This window comes from Lepisosteus platostomus, chromosome 10 (assembly GCF_059453375.1).
Source record: "Lepisosteus platostomus isolate fLepPlt1 chromosome 10, fLepPlt1.hap1, whole genome shotgun sequence".
Taxonomy (NCBI): Eukaryota; Metazoa; Chordata; class Actinopteri; order Semionotiformes; family Lepisosteidae; genus Lepisosteus; species Lepisosteus platostomus.
Genome location: NC_142620.1, coordinates 6202626 through 6226289, shown reverse-complemented (window position 1 = coordinate 6226289; position 23664 = coordinate 6202626). Strand labels below are relative to the sequence as shown.

Here is a 23664-nt window from a genome sequence, read left to right as displayed (position 1 = left end):
ATGTATTACATGAGGAGTCAGATTATAGCAGGCTGCTGTAAGAGGGAGAAATCTTTGATTTGGTTTTGCTTCCGCACTAAAGTTTAAACATTTCAGAGTGAGTTGCTACTATTTTATGCATTGCTTTATTGTTTGCATTTGTAGAATTTACACATGCTGTATTTTCATATGAAAACAGTTGTCCACAGTCCTGATCTAGTGTTGATCCATATACTGTATATTAATTTGGGTGGGTAGCTGTAATAAACCTATTACTTGTTCCTTTACTGTATATTAAATTCTCTTTTGAAAAATGGTAGAGTGATATTTTACCCAGTTGTGGTTTTCACATATTTGTTTGAAGTACTTAAATGGCTGCAGTTTAAGGCTTGCTTGAAACCTATCTGCATCTATATAATCTATATAAAAATAAACATTACTGAGTAAAATGAGGGTACAGTATAAACAGGTAATGTGAGTTGTTCTGTTCAGAGGCAGTGTTGTTTATCATCTATTCCACTGCTTTTAAGAGATAAGGGAAAAGGAGAATTTTCCCAGGTTGAATTCCTCATAGTGGAATTGTGGGAAAAGACGAAAATTATTATTTGTTTTTACAACCAGGCTGCATGTTTCTTTCTGAACCAGCAAACCTAGGATAAAAAAATTAACCAGAGATGGTTGATGGCAGGAATGTTAGCAACAATCAAAACAGGATTGTTTCTCCATTTAAAGTGTTTGTTTAAAAAACAACAACAGTTGCCTCACGCCATATGCAAAGGGAGATGAAAAATGCTGATCCAGAGAGTTTGAGAAATACAAGCCCCAGGTTGGAAAGGCTTGTTTCTTGTAGCCCCACCTCTCAGAATGCTAAAGCATAACTCGTCTGACAACACTGCGGTATGACCTCGTCTTTGCACACAATGCAAACTCAGAGATGTGTATCGCCGTTTCTCCTGTTTGTACTTGTTGAGAGCGCCGGCCGCCCCGGCGGCCTCATGCCTGAGCTCTCTTGCGCCCCCTGCAGGGCTCCCCTCCCGCGTCCCCGCCCTGCGGCAGGAGAGCGTGCCTCCAGGGGACCAGGCCCCGGCGCTGCTGCAGAGAGACCCAGCAGCAGCAAGGACATCCTGCCCCGGTATGACTGCCTTGCCCCTCCACAGGGCTCTCTGACGTGCGAACGTCTCCTGTCCCGCCAGTTTTCCAGCGTGCCTTTGCCTCTTATGTCACTTCCAAGCTATTCGTTCCAGCAAGGGAAATCATGGATGCTCACCTGACCTGATGCTGAGTATTGTCTTTATCCTGCAGAGGGAAGTTTAAGTCATTCAAACAGTTTAGAAGTATACCAGATAATAAGTGCATATCAGCACAAAGAGCTTTGAAAGACTGGCATACCTGTACCAGAAGATAAGGGAGAGGAAGAGAGCCATTGCACTAGTCTATGTTATTGCTGATTTTGATGTTAAATGCCCTGCATTGTTATTTTACGTTTCCAGAACCATTTTTTCAGATAATATACAGTATGTATATATCCCACGTTACTTTTACAGTAATGTCATTTCTACATGTATGTCTGGCCTCATAGGAGAACCCCGTCTTTTAAAATGAAGCAGCTGGCCGAGCCCTCAGACCCTCCTGCTGGCGGGCAGCCAGACTCAGAGACTGGCACCACAACCCCAACACCGGAGACAGAGTCTGCTGAAACCCCCCTGTTCCAGGAGCCTCTGGGCACAGGTAGGCTCAGTGCTGGCACCAGGAATCCACGGCTGGAAATTCAGCAAATGCCCCACGAGACTGACAGACCTCACAGCTCTCAAAACATCCTGAATTGGTAGACCAGGAGACTTGCTGAAGTTGTTCCAGCGGCATCTTGGCTCAGATAGTTGGTCCAAATTACACTGAATAAAATTAACTGGTGAGAATACCATGAACGGTTTGATTTCATAAACCCTCAGCATTTTCAGGAGAGGAGGATGCTGTTACTGAATGGGATATTCCTCGTCAGAGCCTCCTTCCTTTTGGATGGGAAGAACGAAAGCAAGTTATTTGAGCTTGCGGGATGGAATCCCTTTAACCTCAGATGTTTTGTTGCAGATGTAGGTAATGAAGATCTCATCCTCGCTGAGTCTGTGGAAGGACCCACAAAGAGGAGAGCTCCCAGTCCCCCGCTTTCCAGAGCAGGTCAGCCTCTGCCTGGTGTGCCTTCAACAGGCCCAGAGCCCACCTGTCTCCTTCAGCCACTCTGGGGTCAGAGGTTAGGTGCTGTACTGGGGACTGCAGCATTTCCCTGGAGTAGGGTGTAACACGGGCTACTTTATGACAGGAGCAGTAGCTTAGCTACAGTGAACGGGTCCTGTAAAATCTAGGAGAAGTGGGTTTGTTCCTGCCTGGCGATTAAAACAACAGTTAATTGCAAAGAGCTCTTTCTGCAAGGTGAAAAACATTAGCGCCACTATCCCCACACCTCATCGCAGAGCATGCCCTTAGAGCACCCCTAAGTCATGAGTGGCTAAAAAGATGAAAAATATCTTTAAAACTATGAAGAACCGTACATATCATGAGGTGAAAAAAAATAACTATAAATCTCCTAATAATCGATAGAGCTGATGGTAATCAATTTGATTCTGGCGCAGGAGAAGAGAAGGGATCCAGTGAAGGTGCCGAAGTTGCCGTGGAGACGGAACCTCCCCCCAAGCCCCCCCATACCTACTACAACGTGCACCACTACCCCGCGGGAGGGGAGCTGAAGGGCTTTCCGGACAGAGCGCACAGCCTTTCAGGTACCCGGCGCCATTCTGCACTGACACCTTCCTGTACATTGCATGGCTGCCCTTGTGAACACCAAGTCAGGAGGCCCTCCAGGCGAGTCCTCCAAGAGCTCCGCCCAAGCCATGTCTGACAATGTGTGTGTCTCCATCGCAGAGCGCCAACCCCAGTCCTCTGCGACTCCTGCACAGAGGAGCCTTTCCTGCAACACGGCGGAGAGCGGCACCAAGGAGAAGCAAAAGAAAGAGAAGAATGTCTTCAGAAAGCTCTTCAAGAAGTGACTGCTCACCTTGAGGGCGCAGGGGCCACTGACGGACAGCCCCACAGGAATCTGGACCAACGCAAGTTTTTCAGCACCTGACGGACGAATCGCTGCAAAGTACGAAAGGCCCTTGGACTGTTCGTGTTCACTCAATGCCATTTCCTCTTAGTCCTTTGCACTCCCTGCAAATTTCAAATTCGTAGCAAATTTGGACAAACGTGTGAGGATAAAGGGTTAGGGCCAGCGATGCAAGAAATGTCTTGGGCAGTTTGTCACTGTGTGCTGAGTATCCACCTGCCGCGTAAAAGGAAGTGAAATCTGTGATGCCTGGGAAATTGTTCTTCCAAACCATGGCAAAGCAATCAGCACGTCTCGATTCAGATTTCTGTCTTTAAAGTACACCACTCTATAACAAATTGGACTCGTATAACATTGACAATATAATAGTAGCTGGCAAGAATAACCCTATCGCAAGATGGGCTGTGTAATGTTTGACCTCAAAGTGTAACAGTGGCTCGCCACTTGTAAAGCTGCATACTGTATAGGTTAACTAATTATAAAGGAATGTTCACATTTCTTTTGCATACCTTGCGGCGAGAATATAACAAGCATTCTTCAACTGACAACATTACTGTACATAAATTGCATTTGGGACAAAAACTGTAAACCTTGAGGCTATGATGGAAGCCAAATCGTTTAATATCAGGTTTAGAAGAGGAAAGCATGGCTCTGATTTAAATCTAGATTTCTTAGGTACTGAAGCCTTTAAACACCACTTTGTTTTATACTTCACTTTACCAAACCTGTAAATATAGAGAAATTACAAAAAGCTACTAGATACAAAGGATAATTCAAATGCTTAAACTGTCTGGTTTTCTTTTATGTTTAATAAACAAGGTGGACGGTGGATTTCTATTAGTCAAAATATGAATCTAATACATGATTGCAGAACAATGATTTTATGTCCCTTCCAGAAGAAATCTAAAACCATTATACCCACTCCAGTTACAATATGTGAAACATCCTGGTTATGAACCTAGAACTGTACAGTACATATCACAATTTTAAGTGTGATCGAATTTATATAATTGTTAAAATCTCACCCTACTGCATATTCAGTTTTATAAGCACATACTTCAAAAGTTCAGAGCAGTTATTCATAAAAATTAGGATTTTAAACGAAATGTGCATTTATATCTCCAAGTATTTTTGAGGGACACCAATTTCTTACTGCACCCGTTACAGACAGTTGTGATCAATTTGCATGTTTCAAGATCTTCTAATGACTTAAATTGACTCCTTCACGGTCATAGGAACTACTTACTCAGTCAAGAGCAGCTTCATATTCTCAAAGGGTGGTTAATCAGCTGCCTTTCTTTTGTGAAAAAATCAATTGATATCTTATAAAACATCAGCAGACAATTGATTTAGGAATATTACTACATTGTTGAAGAAATATATAAAGTTTTTTTTAAAAAGACATTCCTCGGTTCAGATGATCTTCTCCTAAATATAGGAATACATTCAAACAGCGTGAGAAAGACAGAGTCAAAAACAGTCCTTAGTCCCAGTCATGGGTTTCCAAACCACATGTGAGAGTTCAACACTACGTTTGGTAATAATGAGGTAACATTTTTCTCAAGGAAGATCCCAGCGATGTGGTGAAAACTGCTGACCCTAATCACAAGCCAGACTGATTCCTTTGGCTAGAGACTAGGATGCCGCCTTTGCGAGTCTCTTCCTGGCCAGCGCCTGCCGCAGTGCCCCGAGGACGGCCTCCTTGCTGTGGACAACATTGTAAGCCGCGAGGGTCACGAGCCGCTCGAACTCTTCAGCGCTGTAACTCATGTCGTACGTCCTGTATGGCGAGGCTGTGCTGGTGACGTCGACCTCCCCCTTCTTCAGCTCTTCCTCCCCGACACGCTTCACACCTTCAAAAAGAGGAGACCAATGTCCATTTGCTGTAAGGAGTCAGTACCAGGTTAGCTGGCTGAGGCAATGCTAGCCCTTGGCTTACTGTGATGTCAGGTCACATCATTAACCTTTTTTCCATGCGTTTTTCCATTTGTCGTGGTTCAACACCATGTTGTGAACATCATGTTGCGACTCTCTGCTATCTTTCTCCAAGGTCTTATGTCAGTCCCCTTCAGGGATTAATGAGCAGACCACTTCCTTCTCCAGACCTTCCCCTTTTCTCCTCTCTCACAACTCTTAACCTTTCACTCTGTCCTCCCCTGTCCTTGCGAGAGTTTACTTCTTGAGGCCTACACTTTAACTCTTGGTCAATGTTTTCCACTCCATGCGTCTGGCTGCATGTCTGTTTGCAGCGGTTATGACTGCACAGTGTAATCTACTCGGAACTCTCTCTGTGCTGCTCCCTCTTAACTGAGGACTGGGAACTCAAACAAAGCCACTACTCGGCTCATCTGTCCAGCGCCTGTGGTTGCAGTCAGTACAACATCTTTTGCTGCATCGTCTCAAGCAGCTACGTAGCCAGCTGAAAGACCTCACACTAGGAGAATCCCTCTCATTTCCTCTCACAGGCCCTGTTGATCCCATTCAGTCCGGAATAGACTGCTGTCCCTAAAGCAGCAGCAGCCAACTCGACAGGTTTGTATAACTCAACTCAAGTCTAGATGCAGACAAACACTAAGCTCCTCTTTATGAGGTTCTCATCAATTCAGGGGTAAATACAAAACAGCCTATCCCAAGAGCTCCTTTCCTTCTAGTGGAACTGCATTCACTCGTCTGGTTGCTCCTCACTAGGAGCCTAAGCTTGTATAACTTAACTTCAGTTACTCCCTCAGCTGCCATCTTGGTCCAAGGCCACACAACAACTAAGGTGTGATCCAAGACGCTGGCTTCCTACAGAAGCTCTTCCTCCAATCACATATTCCACTCTACCTACTTCCTTCTCACTGAGTCAAGAACATGGCCAAGGAGTGCTTAGGTACATGATGTGGAAATGAAGAACTGAAATCCAGCGTCTCTTATCACGAGAGTGCTTGACTTTGTGCAGTCTTCACTCACGCTATCACTCAATCTGAATCCCCCTTATCTGATTAACGAGTGATCATCGAGAAAAAAAGATCAGGAATGAAAGGTCACCAAAAGGACTTCTTTCCCTGAGTGTTGTTAATCTCTGAACCTGTTACGGAATTCCAATATGAATCTGGGTACAAGACTGTCTAGGCGACCACCAGTAGTCCCCTTTGTTGTGAAACGCGTCTGATTGAAGTGAAGGAAGAATGAGCCGTTTTACCAGGAGCCCGATATTCCCTGAAGGAGGCATTGGTGAGAGGGAAGTGGACCACTATGGGGGCACGTGGATCATGGTCATCTGCAAACACATAACACTCCTGCAGGGGGCGTCCTTCCAAGCCACTGAGATCAATGCGTGGGAAGGGCAGGCGGTGATCAGCACAATACTGCTCCGTCAGCTTCAGAGCCTAGAGGGAATAACGAAGAGAAGTTTGAAAAGAAAACTATGAAGTATTATATGAACAGATTCATTCCTGCCTTGTTGATGCTCAATGTGAAATCGACAATAAATGGCCCAAATCACGTAAAAAAAAAGATTGTTGCATAGGAATAAGACACACATTTGAAATGATTGATATGGAAAACAATATCTGCTTAGTACCTTATTTTCTTCCTTCTGGGTCTTCTGACAAAATAACAGGGGGAAAAACCCACTGACTTCAAGCCATTTGAAAATGAGAAAATGGCTGCACTCATAGGTTTGGTTCTGAGTAGGTTCCTCTCACACTTCTACAGAGGTTCTACACCCGTCCCACCCTTCGGCTCCTATTACCTTGAACTGGTCACCCCAGGTGAAGTTGAAGGAGAGGATGATGTCCACCTTCCTTTGAGGTCTGAATAAAGGAGGAAAGCCTGTGTTGATGGCGAATCCTGAGTCTACCAGGTGCAGTTTAGAATCGGAGGGTGTCAGGCTGTTAGGGAAGGCATCTGGATGGGTATCTGTTTAGCAGAACCAAACTCTTAGTCAAAGCCAAACTTTTGCAGCCCAAAAGCGCTTGCTAGTTCAATTCAAATGATGATGATATAAGCATCTTGATTGAATAAATTGTCACTGGAAGGGGCCAGACGTGAATAGACCAAGTCTCCATTCCATCACATACCTTTCCAGGCCATGAAGCTGCTGTTCTGACTGTAGTCCCAGTACAGACTGAACCCTCGCAGGAAATTGTAGCTCTGCCCAATGACTGGCCTGTCAGTCAGGAAGCCATTCAGTACTTCGGCAAGGTCATTGACTGGAGAGATTAAGTAGGTGTCTAAGGCAGTTGGCTCAAAGGGGTTGATCTCATCTAGTGGGAGTGTTGGTAAGAGAGAAACACCGGTATGAAAACCTTAAATTGGATTGAATGTGGCGCGTCATGATTTCATGATTTCAATCTAGCACTCTACTGCTTTGGATTGTACCAGGATGACAGGGATTGTTCTACATAGTGCCTTACAAACCTCTTGATTTTTTGTGGATTTGAATATACAACAGATAAAGTTAAAATAGAAATCACAGGTGTTTCAAAGGTTTTTTTCTTTCCTTTTTTGCCCCACTGCAAGAGATCTGAAACTCTGGGAGACCTTTTACTGTTTTTTTTAAACCGTTTTCTATAAACCTACCGAAAGGGTCTGCTTAAAAATATTACGGAATTTTGTATATAGTTTTAAACCATGGTGCTACTAGAATAGCTCTGAAACTGAGCTGGTTACAGTTTGTGAAAAGAAACAAAACGTACAGCAAACGTTTGACAGGTTTTGTAAAGAGTCCTTCAGCATTCCTGAAAGATGTGAGACGATTGAAGCCAGAAAAAAATACCATTCTTTCGCACAGCATCCCTCAGCCATTGCATCCAGGTGGGTACAGAGCCTGTGAGGGAGCTCCACACCTTGGCTAGGTTAAAGGAGAAGATGCTGCTCCATAGTCCTGTAGCAAATAGAAGATACACAGCAAACGGGTGAACAAGGGCACACCAATTCTTCAAACCACCCTTCAGACGCAGCACTAACTTCACAACTTTGAATATTGTACGCAAGCTGGAGAACCCTGTTCCGATTCAAAATGGAATTACTTCCTCTTACAGATGCGATCACATACCTTCATGCGTTATCAATTCCTGCAGGAATTCGTGGAGTCACTTCTACAGTACATTGAGACCAGAAACGCAAACGGCAAAGCAGAGAGTGTAATAATGGGAGACTTCAACCCACATGTTGCACACGTGTGCGTTTAGGCAAGCAGATAGTATTCGAGCCACAGTGACTCGTCGAGGCTGAGCTCATACTGGTTTTTCGTGGCCAAGCCAGCACATGACTCTCTCTCTCACCGCCCGCGCACCAAATAGAAAACCAGTCCATTGCAGATCCTACCCCCAGGAAATGCTGGTCCCCAATCACACAGCTAGGTGGACTGGTAAAGGACAAGGTACACGCAGCAGGGACTTGTGCCCACTTACACACTATGCTACTCTGCACGCATTTGTGTGTATGAATTTACTGTATGTGAAACTATTTAAAGACAAAGTTTAAAGGAGTGCAAATTTATATTACTCTCACAAAGTGCATTGTTCATCATCAACATCCAAACCGGGTGCTACCACATACAGCAAAAACACACTCACCCAGCAGGAAGGTCAGTCGTGTCTCACTGTGTCTCTTGATCAGGTGACCCATGTAGAACTCACTGCCAAAGTCCTCCGTGCGGATGAATGCTCCATACTTGGGGAACCCAATCTCATGTGGGGTAAACTCACACCATTCTATGAGGTATAAGGGGATTTACAGTTAAAATGGTCAGATTGAATACAACAGATAGGCTATGTATTGACTCCCTGAAAGAAAAAGACCTTTTAGTTTAGATAACTAAAGGAGTTTCAGAACTCCACTTCTAAAACTAAAGAAATAAATGCCAGACTTCTACTAATATTTGTGCCAGATTATGTACTGTAATTAATTTGCAACAGACATGCGTAAGCTCTTGTTAAAAAATATAAAAATTCAGTTTTACATGAAAACGGTTCATACCAGCTGTATCTGCTGTTCCCTTAATTGCATCTTTCATGTTGACAGCTAAGTAGATGGGGTAGGGGTTTTGTCCTTGTGCTATTGTCTCCTGCTGATTGGAAAGCGTCCGAGGATCCCTCTGTAGATGAAGAAGGAAAGTAAAATGAGGAATTCTGAGGATACTGCAAGGTATTTTTTAAACATAAATGCTTTTAACCTTTGCAATATAAATTAGCAGTGACCTTCAAAGAAAAACAGACCATTCTTATTCCTGGGAATTTAAGACCTTCAATGTTGCAACTGCTGTTGCCGTTGTTAAATACATCTAATCCTAAATTAGCCCAACAAGTTATATGTTCATTTTCTTCATGTAACAATTTAAAATAAAAAGGACGGAATAATTGCTGTCCATTTAGAAAAAAATAATTTATAAAAACCATCTGCACTAAGGGTCTCTCCATACCAATGACATTTTAGAATAACATTTACCTTCCCATGAATGAAATACTCAATAATAAGCCCCCACAAATCAATTACAGACACGAGCTGGCCCTCTTGTCTTCTCTGCTGGATCTCCTGGTAGTAATAACTCAGCTGTGCTGGAGAGAACACTCCATGATGACTCTTGCAGACTTCAGACTGGGCTTGCATGATTGGCCCTTGCAGGTCTTTCTGTGACCAGTCAGCATCTGCATACAGACTGGACAAGGCCCTGAAAAGAGTTGAGAATTTTCATCATGAAAGTGTGTATTTATTGAAATATTTAACCTTGGGCCTCTGTGCATGAAGAGTTGATAAAATTCATTTCTTGAAAACCAAAGCAAAAAGCTATATGTCTGTTGATGGCAATCAAAGAGCATAGTGGTACTCTATAAACAGAACCACAGATTTCAGACTCAAGCCAAGAGGATTGAACCTAAATACTCCTTCCTACCTGCGATGCTGGTATCTTGAACATCTCACTTCTGAGTTGTGCTAGACTAACTACTTTGTAATTGGTTTTAATTGGTTGTAATTGTACTGTAATTGGTTTTCCTTTTGTTTGGGTCACAGGCAACACAGAGTTTATGTGCTATGTAGCTATAGCTTAGAAAGAAAGTGTAAAATATTTGCTGGTTAGTAGATGCATTTGTGTTTCTGGTTATTTACTTATGGCTTAGTGGTGGGATCAGTTGGAAATCTTAAGCAAATATATCCAGATTGACTTTTCTCCTATGCCAACACCTGCTACAAAGATATTGTTTAAAAATGTCATGTATATGTGTGAATACATACCATGTTGAACCTGAGACCCCAGAAATGTAGGTCACGGTGTCTAGAATATCCAGGTTCTGAAGCCCCTTCAGGCATCCATAAAATGCAGTCATTGCTCTAGTCCCACCCCCAGATCCCACTACCGCCACCACAGGAACCTACAGAAAAAGGAGCAATGATCATGGCAGGAAACCTGCTAAATAGGTATAGACAATCTACATCTGGACAATGAGTTCATATTTGTTCAAAACCTCATCTGAATACCAGCTGCTGATTTCAAATGTAAATGTCAATTGTAAATGTCTTTTTAAAACATTCCACTTTCACATCAAGGCAGGTATCTCATGCCACAACAATCAATGATTTTAAAATATGATACTAATTACCACCATTCTCCAATGCTGGTGCACACACTGCTCTCTTTCCAATAATAAAAACTTTTGCCATCTTAGCTAATGCAATTGAATTTCTTACAAATAGGGAGAAAAACAAGAAGTACCTCCTGGGAATCAGGTGTGCTACTCAGCTGGAGTGCTCTTTGAAAGCCCTGGCACACCCTTGAAGACCTCTTCTCCAGAAACTTCTTTTCTTCCTCTGGGATATCAAAACTCAGGCGCACATCAAGATCCTCTGAACTGCACGTGTACACAGGACCACAGAGAAAGACAAAATCCTATGTTACTTCTGACCGCATGGTGTGAACTGACATGGCCTTGCATTGTTAAATAAGATACATCATCTATTATTCAAACTAAAATAACTCACATGTTACACGTGACATTGAATGCATGGTGGTATTTTAAAGATGTGTATCATTACCTCTCTTGATTTGTATTTTAAATATACACAAAGCTTAAAAAAAATTACCAATCTTTAGTCCTCAGCTGAAGATCGATGTCATCCTACAAACAGGGGAAAATCAAGTTACTGATATTACCCACATATTGTGAATAGTTTCAAGTAACTCAAGTAGAATGATGCAGAAGATCTTGGGAGAGTGGAGATTGAAATTCAGAGGAAGAAGGTTGGAGCAAGGGGTTACCTCTCCTACAGGAACTGACAGCAACACTTCCTGCCCTGCTGGGAGAGACTTCACAAGCACAGAGGACAGGGCTGAGGTATCCTCAGCTTCATCTTTTCCATCTCCCTGGTCTTCATCTTCATCTTCCTCATTGATATCTTCTGTCTAGGGATGAACAGATACATCAGTACAGAATTTCAGGACATACTGTAACTCCAATTCAATCATAGAGAACAGTAAAGAAAACCAAGATATTTATGTGAAGTGTTCCACTGTATTAGTCAGTTTCAATCATTTTGAAAAGTACGACTATAACAAAATTAATTGGTGGTGGCATTCAATATTTAAAGAAAAAATATATTATTCAATTTCCTGTGGGGGTAACAACTGAGTACATTGATTTGTAAGTGTTAGACATGTCATCCATTACTTTATTTAAAAATTCAGCAAAGACTGAGATGCCTGTCCGGTTCTCTTTCGGCTAGAAACTTCACAGTTGTAGCTATCAGCTAAAAGGTACATAAACATCTTCATAAAACGTCTGCGATATGCAAAGCACCTTGGCTGAGGTGAGCCTGACCCTGAGCTCTGTCTCCAGGTCTCCATTAATGTAGAAGGTGAGAGGCTGGGGAGGGCCAGACACCTGAGAGGGACGGAACACAACCTGTTCTTCCTCGTACGCTCCCGTCAGCTTCAGAACCACATCTTTATCTGCTGGAATAAACACGGCTGAAGGGTTCACCGGCAATTCAAAAAGCCCTTAAATGTGCAATTTAAAAAAATGTAATTTCATTAGAAATTGGAAAAAAAAAAATTAACTGCTGATTTGTTTCAGCACAGACAGGTGGCACTCTGCTGTGGGCTCACAATGAAGCTCGTCACGATATGGACTATAGCTATGCAAACCCACTGAAGTAACTCATTTTAGCGAGAATTTATATTATTAATGGAAACCCCCTCACATACAACATATAAATAAAAACATCCAAGATATTCCTGGATATATTGCTCACATACCATCTATAAACCATTTTTCATTCACTTTGACCTCCAAAAGTGAAAAAGGACCAGCCTAAAAACACAGAAATGCTTTCGGTCAAGACGTGATTATGCACTGGCAGAAATATGCATCAATGGGTTTTGCAGTTGCTAAAGCTGTATCGGTGTCACAAACAACCTTTAAGCATATTTGCTTAATTAATGGCAAAGCAAGCACTGATTAACCTCAGCAATGCAAGAAACAGAACTCTTGAAGCTCACATAATTAAAGCTGTTTGTAACAGGATTATGGGATATCTGCACATTTTTCTGTGATAGTAAGGAAAACACACACAGAGGGTAGCATTAAGAATGCAGTAAATTAGTACTGGAATCAAAGGCATTTACTGCTTTTTAAAAAGTCTCTCACTATACATGGTATATAGATTATCATAGTGAAATATAACCACATATATTGTCACTAGGCCTTGAGAGAAATTCAACAGTGAATTTTGAAAGAAAGTAGATTAGGCAGAATGTGTCAGTCCACCTGATTATCAACCTGCTTTCTCTGAATGGCTCTAGTCACTTTTCCTGGTAGAATAGACAAAGGACACATTCAGTTACAGGCGGCTGAAAATACTAACTCTGCAGCCAGCAGCCATATTCACAGTAGTTACTTTAATCAAATTTATCTCTTTTGCATGCACAGTGGGAACAGTCTGAAATCTGTTCCCTTGTGTATTGAATTCAGCTCCTATTTGCTTTGTGTCAAAAAAAAAAAGGAAAACGTAATTGAGATAAAGATTTAATCAGGCTTAGACACAGCTCCATCTATGATCAAATCTGGCAGTTCATCTCTCCATTATAGACTGGAAAGACCCTCAGATGACCCTCAAAACAGACCCTCCGCACACCGGAGGAGACATTAACAGAAACCATCCATAATCAACAAATGACAAAGGCTTAAACAAAGTTAATGTGGGTGCAAATGTTTTGAGTTTATCCAAATCAATGAGTGTCAAAAAAACTTAATTTAAACCAACTCACACTGAATTGTAGATTAAAACACTTACCACCAGTACTCCATTAGTGATATATTGGCTTGGGGGCTCATTGCTTCAAAAAACAAAGACATTAAAATTGAATTGTTGTTGTTTTAGGTTGTCAGTCCTTAAGCATGGCCTTGATTATGCTTAAACATTTTAAACTGGGCTGTGACTTACAGGGGACACGATGACAAGCAGAATGAAGACAGCACACTGAATGCTAGAGACTCCTTTTGAAATCCTTGTTAAAGACTGCTTCAGTGACAAAATAGGGACTGTTACTTTTCATTTTAAACAACAATGCCATTTTTAAATCTTTCTGAACTGTTCTTTTGTTGCCCTCTCATACTTTCCCATGATGGTTTTTTTTTTCCCCTTGAACTCACCTCTCCTCCAAGGAAAACTCCACCCACAGCTCGTCTCTGCTCTGGAAAGAATGGAAGAGTTCGAATGAGATCTATTCATGTGTAAAATCGTTTAAATATTTCCTTGATTAATTTATCCCATATTGTTGATGTCATTAACATGTTACTCATTTAAATTAATTTATTTATGCTGGTTTTAGTTTCTTTATTCGTTTACTGGGGGTGATGTGATATTAAAAGACGACTCATCTCATTCCTTTTTATAAAATATACAAATGTCATGCTAAAGGGAAAAGATGGTTCGCCTCAGTTTTGCGGTCAGCATGAATTCCGTTCTGGATGACATAGTTCCAGGATAAGGAGCTGGTTGAACAAAAAGACCTACTGTATAAAGGTGTGGATGATACCCACAAAGAAACAAGTATGCTTAAACCCACATTCACAGTAAAGTCATTAATGTATGTACCTGTACTGTAGATGTGTATTGAACACCCTACAGTTAATTATAGATGGTAAAATGGCCACATTATTGACCACAAACATCTTAATTAAAAAAAAAATATTTTCATTAAAATAATGCAACACATACATTCTAATGCTCATGACTCTGCACAGTGTTTGCAGAAGCAGTTTAATTTTGCATTACTAATATGGAGCACTGTTTAGGGCTTTACACTCAATAGGAAGACTGCAAACTCAAATCCTCTTGTGAGCTAGTACTGTATGTGGTTCAAAGGGATTTCACTAAAATGACTGCAGGAGAATTACCACAAGTACAAATGTAAGTCAGTTTGGAGTTGGTGTCAGCTAAATTAACAAAAACATTCAATCAAGAATTAATCTAATGGTTTTCTAAATAAATAAATAAATGTTTATCTGACCATGAATACTAAACTTTTGTTTAAAAAAAGGAAGGATAAATTGAAGGCTTATTTTGGTGGTTTTCTGTGGGTACAGAAAAATAACCTCAGGGTCCAGCACAAAGACTTTCTTTTCTGTCTTCCCAGGTGACAGGTTATCAATGTCAAACAGCACTTTAGAACACAGGTCGTCTCGGGGAAGCAAATCCTGGTCATACACGTTCAGCTCTAAAATGTTCTAAGAAGAAAGCAGAAGAGAAGAAAATTTCACAGCCAGCAGTATGAAATACGTCTCAATTTGTCGGCCCTGTCCACACTTTTCAAGCTGGTCTTTAATGACCAGGTCTAAATAAGAAACAATTCTCACACTGAACAATCCCTGGCTCTTTCTGTCCCCGAAAGAGCGTGTTGCAGGGAACCTCTGTGTATAAACCCATTTTTAAAGAGCATTTTGAACATTAATACTGTTAAAACCCAGGGAATGGAAAGCAGGTTTTAAATATGTGTGGCCTTCCCCTGAGTCCCTGACTGTCTTGTTTTTGGAGATACTGACCTTCACATGGCTGTGGATTCTGTAGTGGAAGGTCTCGTTCCACACAGGATTGCTGGAGTTGGCCACAGTCTTGGTGCGGTAGGTTTTGGCTGAGGCAGTGGGGAGCCGGAGTGTCACATAGCAATCTGACTGAGACCCTAACCAACAGCGACAGTGCACATGATCAAGGAGCAGCCCGTGGTACTATGCAAAAGCACTACGACTAAGAATCCATATAGCAAAACAAAAAGTTTTATGCCATTTTACATGAAGAAATTAAAGGATAAGATCACTTTATTAGCCATATACAATTTCTTGCATTAGGAATTTGTCTATTCGCATACCCCAGCTTGCTCTCCATGAGACACACAGAAATACACAGAAATACAAAAATACAGGTACCCCTGGAATTAAGCAGTTCACATCATTTACTGCTAGAATCAAGTTAAAATAACTAAAAAACTTACAACCCATGATATAAACATAATGCATTCAATGCTATTCATACAGTATTTTGGGGAGTCTTTAATATAACTCACAGATATCATGCTTGGGAATGTTTTTGCCTTGGAGGACTTTTACAGACAGATTCCAATAGGGATCAGTTTCTCTCTAGAGTCACAAAGATAAAAAAGGAAAAAAAAAGATTCAAATGTTTCATGCCCCTGTTTAGAAACAACTAGAAGGAGCATAAAACAAACTTTGAGGTGGTGCTCATAACTACAGTAAAATACACAGATAAGATTCTTAAATAGATTTGATACGTATTATCAAGAAATTGATTAATTATTAATTATTAATTATTTTATCATGCTTTTATATTTGCTTACTGGTAGATGTTGTTTTAATAAGGACTGACCACTTTGGCTAAACGCAAATTTTATCGTAAAATTCTTCAAGAGAAACATTTTCTGCAAGCATCTGAGGTGAACCTGTGTCAGCGGCGCTCCAGAGGGTGGGAGGACGTACAGTAACACAAAAGGGAGTGTCAGAGACAGACAGGTGAGACAGTAGTGTGGAAGTGCTGAAAGGTAAAGGTTCTCAGGATCTCCAAATGAATTGCATGTGTAGAGCAAGAGGTGAAAGACAGTATAGTATGTAGAGTAGTACAGATTCACAGGCAAGTCAGAATCAGTTACAGAATGGCACAGTTCTTTAAAGACCAGGCCAGGTTACAGCTCACTTTCTTACCCACGCTGCAGGATCAGGTGGTGTGTGTACTCTCTTATCTTCTTTCCTGGCAACAACAGCAGCAAACACTGGAACCAGCCGCGCTGCGAGCCTTTGAAATGCAGTTTGGGGACCCATGCCAAGGGACACTTACTGAAGGATTCAGCTCCTCCAACATCTGCAGCCTGGAAAGCTGGAAAGGGCAGGCATGTGCAGCTCAGCGCCAAGTTTCCCTTGACAAACTGGCCGACACTCACTGCCTGTGAAAAAAGCCGGACCCACCCAACCCTCTCAGAGGCGTGTCTTACAGTGAGAACTTTCGCAAGAAAGGAGATTGGAATGAAGAACACTTGTCGCGTCATGTGGTCTTGTTTCTGCCCTGCCTTTCAAAATAACTAACCTGTGAAGTTAAACAATGCCAAGTTCTACATCTTTAAAGAGCAGCCTGTTCAATTCACTTCGAGAAAGTGACTTAGTATGCACCAGCCTGGTGTGAAAGTCAGCCCTTGGGTCAGAGGTTCCCTCAGATATAATAATCACTAATCTAGTGGATAAGGATAAAAAATAATTACACAATTCTAGATTACTTAATAACTTTTGTTTTGTATGTGTAATGTTATGTCTGTGTACGATTTTGTTAGCAATTTTGTACGTTAAATCTGCTCTTTTGGATTAGACTTAAAAATTGGATTTTTGCCATTTATGTCCCTTATTGGCAGGTTAACTAGTTTGCTGTGTGAGATTCTTTCCAGGGGGGAGAGGGACCGAAGGGCCTTTGATGTGCAGATGTACTTCGCAATTTACCTCTTAACGAGCGAAATCAGCTGGCAGCTGGCTTAATTGGACCAGTTGAAAAGCTCCTCCCAGCACCTCAGGTGGTGCTGCTTTAAGGAGACGGCAGAGTTCAGGATCAGGATCGGCAAGCCAGGTTTCAGGTATGTTTTAAGATAGAATGTAAATCTAGCCTGGGAGGCGATATTTGTATCTTGAACAGGTTGCTGCTGAAGGCCACGGAACAGAACATGAGTCCCCACTAATAAAATGGATAATGCAGAGTGGAGGCACTATGGTTTGTTTTGCTCTTACACAAACATCTTTAGACATATTGCAGGCTACACAAACGGTTTGGTTCTGTAATTTGTCTTCAAGAAATTCTTTACTGGAAAGCATTTAATTTCATCTGATCAGGTGGAAGTGCCTTAGTTGTTTTAAAACAAACACGGATTTCCAGTGCATGTGAAGAATTTAAAAAAGGCGTGACTCATGTTCATGACATAAAGCTTTTTTTAAACTTTATACGGAGCTGTATAACTTAATGAACATTAAGCATGACTACTTAATTTCCAGCATAACAGTTTACAACACTTAAAAGACTGATTGTCCCCTGAATGTTGGGAGAAGAAAATAAAATTATTGGCATGGAAGAGTATGGAATAATATTTTTTATTAGGTTCTGTAGTGGCTGGAGTTTTTCAGGTTTGGTTGTGTGTGGAGAGATGGTGATTATGTGTTCGCAGTTTGAATTTCTTGGAAAGCCCATATTGTCTGCTTTCTTTCTAATTCTGTTTATAAATATCAGTTTGATTTGCTAGTTAAGGGTGGGATCTGGGGTACTGATTCATTGATTTGTCAATGTATTGACTGTGAACCAATTAATAATCCACAGTTGAAATAACTTCAATGCTTTAGTTGTTACAACAGTCATAACAATGTCGGCAACTGCACCACACAAAAGCAATGTGAAAAATTGATTCAGTGTCTTCTGAAACAGAATTGTTTAGAATGCGCTCTAATCCTTAGTTAGAAAATAAGTTTTGTTTCAATAAAAAAGTAATAACCAAATAAGCATGAACAAACTAGCATTAACAGCATTAAAGAGGGCTATCTGAGTGATCATCTTTCACTAAAGCCCTAATCCTGGCATAAACATGCAGTTGCATGTCCCTCAGATGTAACTCTTCAGCAGGCATACTTAATCTCTCAGAAAACTGTAGAAACGTAAGCATAAAATGTAATTTAGACTTGTCTTCAGTTCCTAGAAAAATGTATGCACACATCAAATGCAAATATTTTGGGTAGCCTGGATCACTTTGAAATTGAAATACAGTAACAACATGGATTTGACAACTAGAAATGATTGCAGACTTTGCAATGGAGTGGTATAGTGCACTATACAATTTATGGATTTTACTAAACTACTGCACTGACTTCAACACATCATAAAGGTACATTTTGCTGAACAATTTATGATGTAGGTCCTTCATTGAGTAACTGTATAGAGTCACTGGACAAACGGGTTACTACTGGACTGTTTTCAATGTACTTGCTAGAACTTGCTCTGTATTCTGGAGAAACTGATAAGGAAGAAGGGGCTTTGGGAATATAAAGTATTGAATATATTGTGCATGAGCTCTGAGGATGGGGTTGCTAAATGATACTGCCACAGTGAGTGCTGCTTTTCCTAACCAGAAAAAGAAGGCAAATGGATCCATATCACAGAGTCCAGAATTAGCTGCAATTACCCTCATACAGTATGTCATGGGACACTCACATTTGTGGGAGGAACCCTGGCACTGTATTCTCTTGATACTTTCTCTGAAGAAGCGCTATGCCAACTCATTCCAATAGCCCCCAGGGTAGTGCAGTGGAAGTGAACAGATTACACAGCAGAGAATTAAAAAAAAAAACCTTTACAGTAACAGAACAACACTTCTCTTTACATTGTTACAGTAGTGCCTTTTCCTTATTTGAGGTATATCAAAGTTATATATCCTGGACATACGCTAGGTTTGAGACTTCCCTTTTTTTTCTCCAGTTCTTAGTTGTATACTTTTGAAAATTAATATGTCACAAGACGTGACTTGTTTATTAGCTTGCGGTAAACCTCTTGATTTACAGTATGATCTCCCCTGTCTTAGTCACACTGATGTTCTGCTTAGAGACATGAAACATATGACCTATTGCAAGGTGCAGCAAGAAACCACTTTTTAAACGTCAGGGGTGACATGTGACAGACACAACAGCACTTCCTCTCATGCTGAGAGCTGCACCTTGTGCATTTATAAACATTGACAGTCATAAACAGAGGACCAGGAATTTCAGGAGAGCACATGGGAATTATCACAAAGATTGCTGGCAAATATTAGTTGTATTTAAACCCTCATGAGAACTGAGGTATGACCTCCTTCTGAACTATTAGAACAAATACTATTACAAAATAGCAGCAATTCAACACAAATTGAGTTTTAATGTTTTTTAAAAAACTACATTAATGAGTCATTCAATTTTTTATAAATCAGAATAATGTAAAAGAAACTACACTTACAATACAGCTGCGTGAAGCAACAGCTGGGGCTCAAGCAATACAGATATTCTAATGGTTACCATGGAACAAATACTCTCCAATATAGTTGGACTTAAAGCTTGCTCTGTCTACATCCTGCTGCTCCTAGATTATCCAGGAAGAACTGCCTGATCCTTCTCCAGGCCTCCTCCTGGGCAAAGGCATGGGACTCAGCCTGGCCTCCCCACAGTAGAGGGGCGTTTATCACCTTGTGGAAGGAGGAGTGACAGTGAGGGAAATATGGTGGCTCTATGAGGTGTCCTGTTCCAGGGAAAATCAGGACCTCTGGCCTCTCTTTGCCGTGTGAGATCAGACGCTTTGCAGCTTCAGTAGCAAAAAGGCTGGCTTTCCAGATCTGATCATCCTCACCTGCCACAAAAAGGAAACGGGCACTGGCCCTCTCTATGGGCACTACTGCCTGGCATCCTGGATCACGAGGGTCTGCGTAGGCCTCACAGAACCTCAATAAGCCCGATTCCTTATCCACCATGATCTTCTCCGGCGAAAATCTCAGTGCTTCCAGGGTTGTGCCTTTGTAATGCAGCTGGGACTGGAAATTGGCATTACACCCAGACACATTGACCACTGCGGATATACCACTCAGGAAACTAGCCATGGACAGGGCAAGGTCAGCTCCTTTAGAGACGCCCAATACACCAATACTGTTCTCCCTCACCTGGAGGAATTAAGAAAACAAAAAAGGTGTGACGTTATTGTAGGGCGCGAGGACGTGGTTTAAAACATCTGTCCAAACTCCAGCCATTGCTGGTCTACACAGCTGCATGCAGGTATACCTGTGGAAGTGCCTGAAAGAAGTGGAGAGCCTCCTCAAAGTATTCCAGATCTAATTCCTCCAAGTTCTGTGGGAGGTCCTCAAACCCGAAGTAAGCCAGTACCATTGTGGCAAACCCGTGATTGGCCAGGAGGCATCCTCGATGCTCTAGAAGTCCTCCAGCTGTTCCTCCCAGATCAATCACCCCTGGAAACGGACCGTCTCCTGAGGAAAACCTGTCCATCAGCTCTGACACTGTTACGGTATTCAAGTAAGCACTGAAATGTTCATTTCATGAGTCATTAAACTGTACAACCGCTGTTACATTTTTGTCTGGTAGAATTATAGTATAGTACAATAAAATACAAGCCTTTCTTTCAAATATTTTCATCTCAAGTATCCCATAGCATAATGTAGAAAACTGAATGATTACACATACTGTATATCTTTCTTGCATATTTCATTTGTCCAAGAATTAGAACAGTATTAGTATAATTCCTTAAAGCTGTAAAGTGGTTTTCCCGAAGCAACTCAAAGTACTTTACATATACATAATCAAAACTTATTAGTAACTAGTGTTTGTTCTTTTAAGCCCTTTACAAAGGTGTTTACATACCTAAACTCTGTTTAATACTGTGCAGATCTAAAACAGTAATCACAGCCTGCTTAAACTGTAAAACAACTTTTTTTATAGACTGAGCCTGAAATGTTTATGCTTATGTTCCCATGAATAATCTCTACTTGAGCATTCAGGCTGTGAGCAGTTTTAAACGAGCATTTAATAAACTATTATTCTGTTCTCGTTTAAGAACAGTTACATGCTGGTGACTGTATTGGGTTATCTTTATCTGTGACAGAACACCCACCGGGGGGCAGAAAGACCGTCCCCCGGATCCGTCCTTGTCTCACCGGTATCCTCTTCACTCCTCCCCCAAGGAAGCTCCGCTCATGAAGGCAGGAGGCCAGCGGAGGGGCGGCGCTCTCCACACTCCCTGCAGCCTGTCCGTGGACGGCGATGTGCACTGTGAACGGGGTGGCCATGTCTCTTTTCATTAGTCTCCTCAGGGGCTTGAGGGGCTTCAGGGCCCAGAGGAAGCCCATGGGCTGCACCCCGGTGTAATCACCCCCTAGAGACGCAGACTGGGACAGGTCTATCAGACCCCTCTCGTCCGCCTGGTAGCGGGCGACCGAGGCAAACACGTCGCCCTTGTCGCCCGTCAGAGTCGCCCGGAGAGCGACAGGCTGGTGAGGAGACAACCCCTCCACTTTCACCGTCACGGGTCTGTCAAACAGGCACTTCGAGTCGGGCTCCACCTTAACTCTGACCGGACTCATGGTCACTCTTGTACCGACGTGCAAAAAACGCTTCCAGGCCCAATGGAAACAGAAAACAGCCGACTTTCCTGCCGAGACTCCCGTTCTTAGGTGGCTGAAAAGCAGCATTTTCGCTCATGGACTTTGAACTGTTTTGCCGTGTTGTTTTGCGAACCGCCAAGCGGAGACTACGGTGGCCTCAAAGTGCGAAAAATAGACACGGATAAAAATCGTTTAAAGGACACGAGAAAAAAAAATTAAAGGGGAAAAATCGAACAGAAGATACTACGTCAAACATTACAAAACAATACATAAAACAAGTGTTTTAAAGGTGAAGTCAGACCCCATTGCATTTACAGTATTTGTACTTTACTATTGTGTAAGTGTATTTCATTACTGTGTATTCCAGACCGCACAGGAAAACAACTTTTATTTTAACTGTTTTTTTTTTCCATTGCACACAGATGTCGTGAACAAATGTTGGTAAACCAGAAAGACTATTTTTTTTGTCCCACGTTTCAAACTCATGAGCCAAGAACATTTTGTGAAGGAAAGATAATACAGGGAAAACTTAATTTTTTTTTTTTTAATGATTCATCATAATCGTATGAAGATCATTTTAATGTTATAACTGCAAAAGTTTAAGGGGACAACCATAAAACAATTATACGTATGGAATAAACGAGATGAATAATATTTGTACCTCAGCGTATCCATAAACACGATGAAAAATTGACAAACGATATGGTTGACAATACTGTCCTCATCTGGTTTTCTGTAGTATAGCTTTAGGTATTAGCAAGGCCGCAAACGACACTTGAAAATAAACTCCTTGCCTTACCCTATATAAAGATACGAAATGTCGTGAGTTTGCTCTTCACCATACAGGTTTGTGGAAACCTTTCATGTCATGATCTCTGAGGACCTCTGGAAAAGAGTTATTGGTGCTCATTATTCTGGAAAGGGTTACAAAACGATTTCTAAGGATTTTAGGTTTCAAATATGTAAATATTCTAAGGGTCTGAACAAACTTTTTCTTGGCACTGCACATCCAAAGGCCAAACAGCAGGATATTTTGATATAAATGAGTAATTCTTAGTTAAAACCTATAGAACTGTTAAGGGTGAGCTTACCACCCTTCTACCCTTTTAGTAATCCATGTTTCATAGATCTCCAGAGGCAGTTTCTGCCTGGAATGATGTCCCCAAAAACAACTGTAACAACTTTGTAAGTATAGACAGTAAAGGCCTAGTTCAAGTCTTCAATTGAAACTAATCCCTTGGGCTTCAGGTCAAAACATCATTTTTATGTCTCCTACTCAGTACATACACTAGAAAGAAATACCCAAAAGAAAAACAGAAAAAAAACAACCAATGCTTTCCATTTTATCAAGCCACGTTCTCAAGTAGCACATAAAAAGGCCCAGTTTATTTTGTAAGGTTTCAACAACACATCTACTACATTGGATGAAAATCAGACATTTTTATAAATAAAACTGATGGAAAAAAGCCCACAAAATCTCCATAAGGTTTTGTAAAGCCAGGTCCTCACATGGTTATCTTCTATAATAAAATAATGATAACATGATACAAAAGAAGAAATCAGTGTGATAACACACAAACATAAACAGATAAGTCTTTGTTTACTTTTCATGTGATGCACAGGCATAAGCAAAATAACTCATTTTACAGCCAAGCAGTGACCACAGGGATGTGTAAACCTCTTCAAAGTCTCAGTGTCAGAATTCATTGAGTGACAGCTTTTTTGCCTATCGGTGCAGCCAAAATCACAACAGGTTAATTGTGAATCTTACCTCCCTCTTGGAAGTAGATGTTTTCACGGATTCAAGCAGAAAAATGGTTAATATTGTTTTCTCTATTTTGGCAAGGTTTTGCTTTTGCGAAGATATTTATGAGAAAAATGTGTAGTGCATTATGTAAATAAGACAAACACCATATTTTTCACTTTGCCGTACAGACCA

At 41.3% G+C, this 23664-nt stretch overlaps 3 protein-coding genes across 8 annotated transcripts in view; 1 reads left to right on the top strand and 2 right to left on the bottom strand.

The window, feature by feature from the left end:
- Positions 1 to 3908, top strand: part of sptbn5 (spectrin, beta, non-erythrocytic 5) — a 56549-nt gene extending 52641 nt beyond the window's left edge. For all 3 annotated transcript variants that reach the window (XM_088647690.1, XM_088647689.1, XM_088647688.1), the window contains exons 69-73: positions 1004 to 1111; positions 1559 to 1707; positions 2068 to 2154; positions 2607 to 2753; positions 2896 to 3908. In XM_088647690.1, the coding sequence (XP_088503816.1) occupies positions 1004 to 1111; positions 1559 to 1707; positions 2068 to 2154; positions 2607 to 2753; positions 2896 to 3020 (616 nt within the window). In that variant the 3' untranslated portion in view covers positions 3021 to 3908. The remainder of the gene's footprint in view (positions 1 to 1003; positions 1112 to 1558; positions 1708 to 2067; positions 2155 to 2606; positions 2754 to 2895) is intronic.
- LOC148653118 (cytosolic phospholipase A2 zeta-like) lies at positions 2813 to 16535 on the bottom strand. Of its 4 annotated transcripts, XM_088647692.1 has the most exons (21): positions 16276 to 16535; positions 15624 to 15696; positions 15106 to 15242; positions 14659 to 14790; positions 13714 to 13754; positions 13355 to 13397; positions 12318 to 12372; positions 11860 to 12014; positions 11322 to 11465; positions 11147 to 11181; positions 10779 to 10914; positions 10301 to 10437; positions 9515 to 9737; positions 9047 to 9164; positions 8644 to 8781; positions 7842 to 7949; positions 7144 to 7329; positions 6816 to 6982; positions 6264 to 6450; positions 4678 to 4932; positions 2813 to 2941 (listed from the first exon to the last, which is right to left on the bottom strand). In XM_088647692.1, the coding sequence occupies exons 1-20, from the start codon at positions 16390 to 16392 to the stop codon at positions 4715 to 4717; spliced, it is 2550 nt and encodes an 849-aa protein (XP_088503818.1). In that variant the 5' UTR covers positions 16393 to 16535; the 3' UTR covers positions 2813 to 2941; positions 4678 to 4714. The 4 variants fall into 4 exon arrangements, with proteins under 4 accessions (XP_088503818.1, XP_088503817.1, XP_088503820.1 ...); XM_088647691.1 differs by lacking the exon at positions 2813 to 2941 and having other exon boundaries at positions 3869 to 4932; XM_088647694.1 differs by lacking the exon at positions 2813 to 2941 and having other exon boundaries at positions 3869 to 4932; positions 11860 to 12011; positions 16276 to 16534.
- A 2946-nt stretch (positions 16536 to 19481) lies between these two features.
- On the bottom strand, positions 19482 to 21973 carry LOC148653117 (acyl-coenzyme A thioesterase 1-like). Its single transcript, XM_088647697.1, has 3 exons — positions 21236 to 21973; positions 20392 to 20594; positions 19482 to 20273 (listed from the first exon to the last, which is right to left on the bottom strand). The coding sequence occupies exons 1-3, from the start codon at positions 21810 to 21812 to the stop codon at positions 19671 to 19673; spliced, it is 1383 nt and encodes a 460-aa protein (XP_088503823.1). The 5' UTR covers positions 21813 to 21973; the 3' UTR covers positions 19482 to 19670.
- Between the last annotated feature and the right edge of the window lie 1691 nt (positions 21974 to 23664).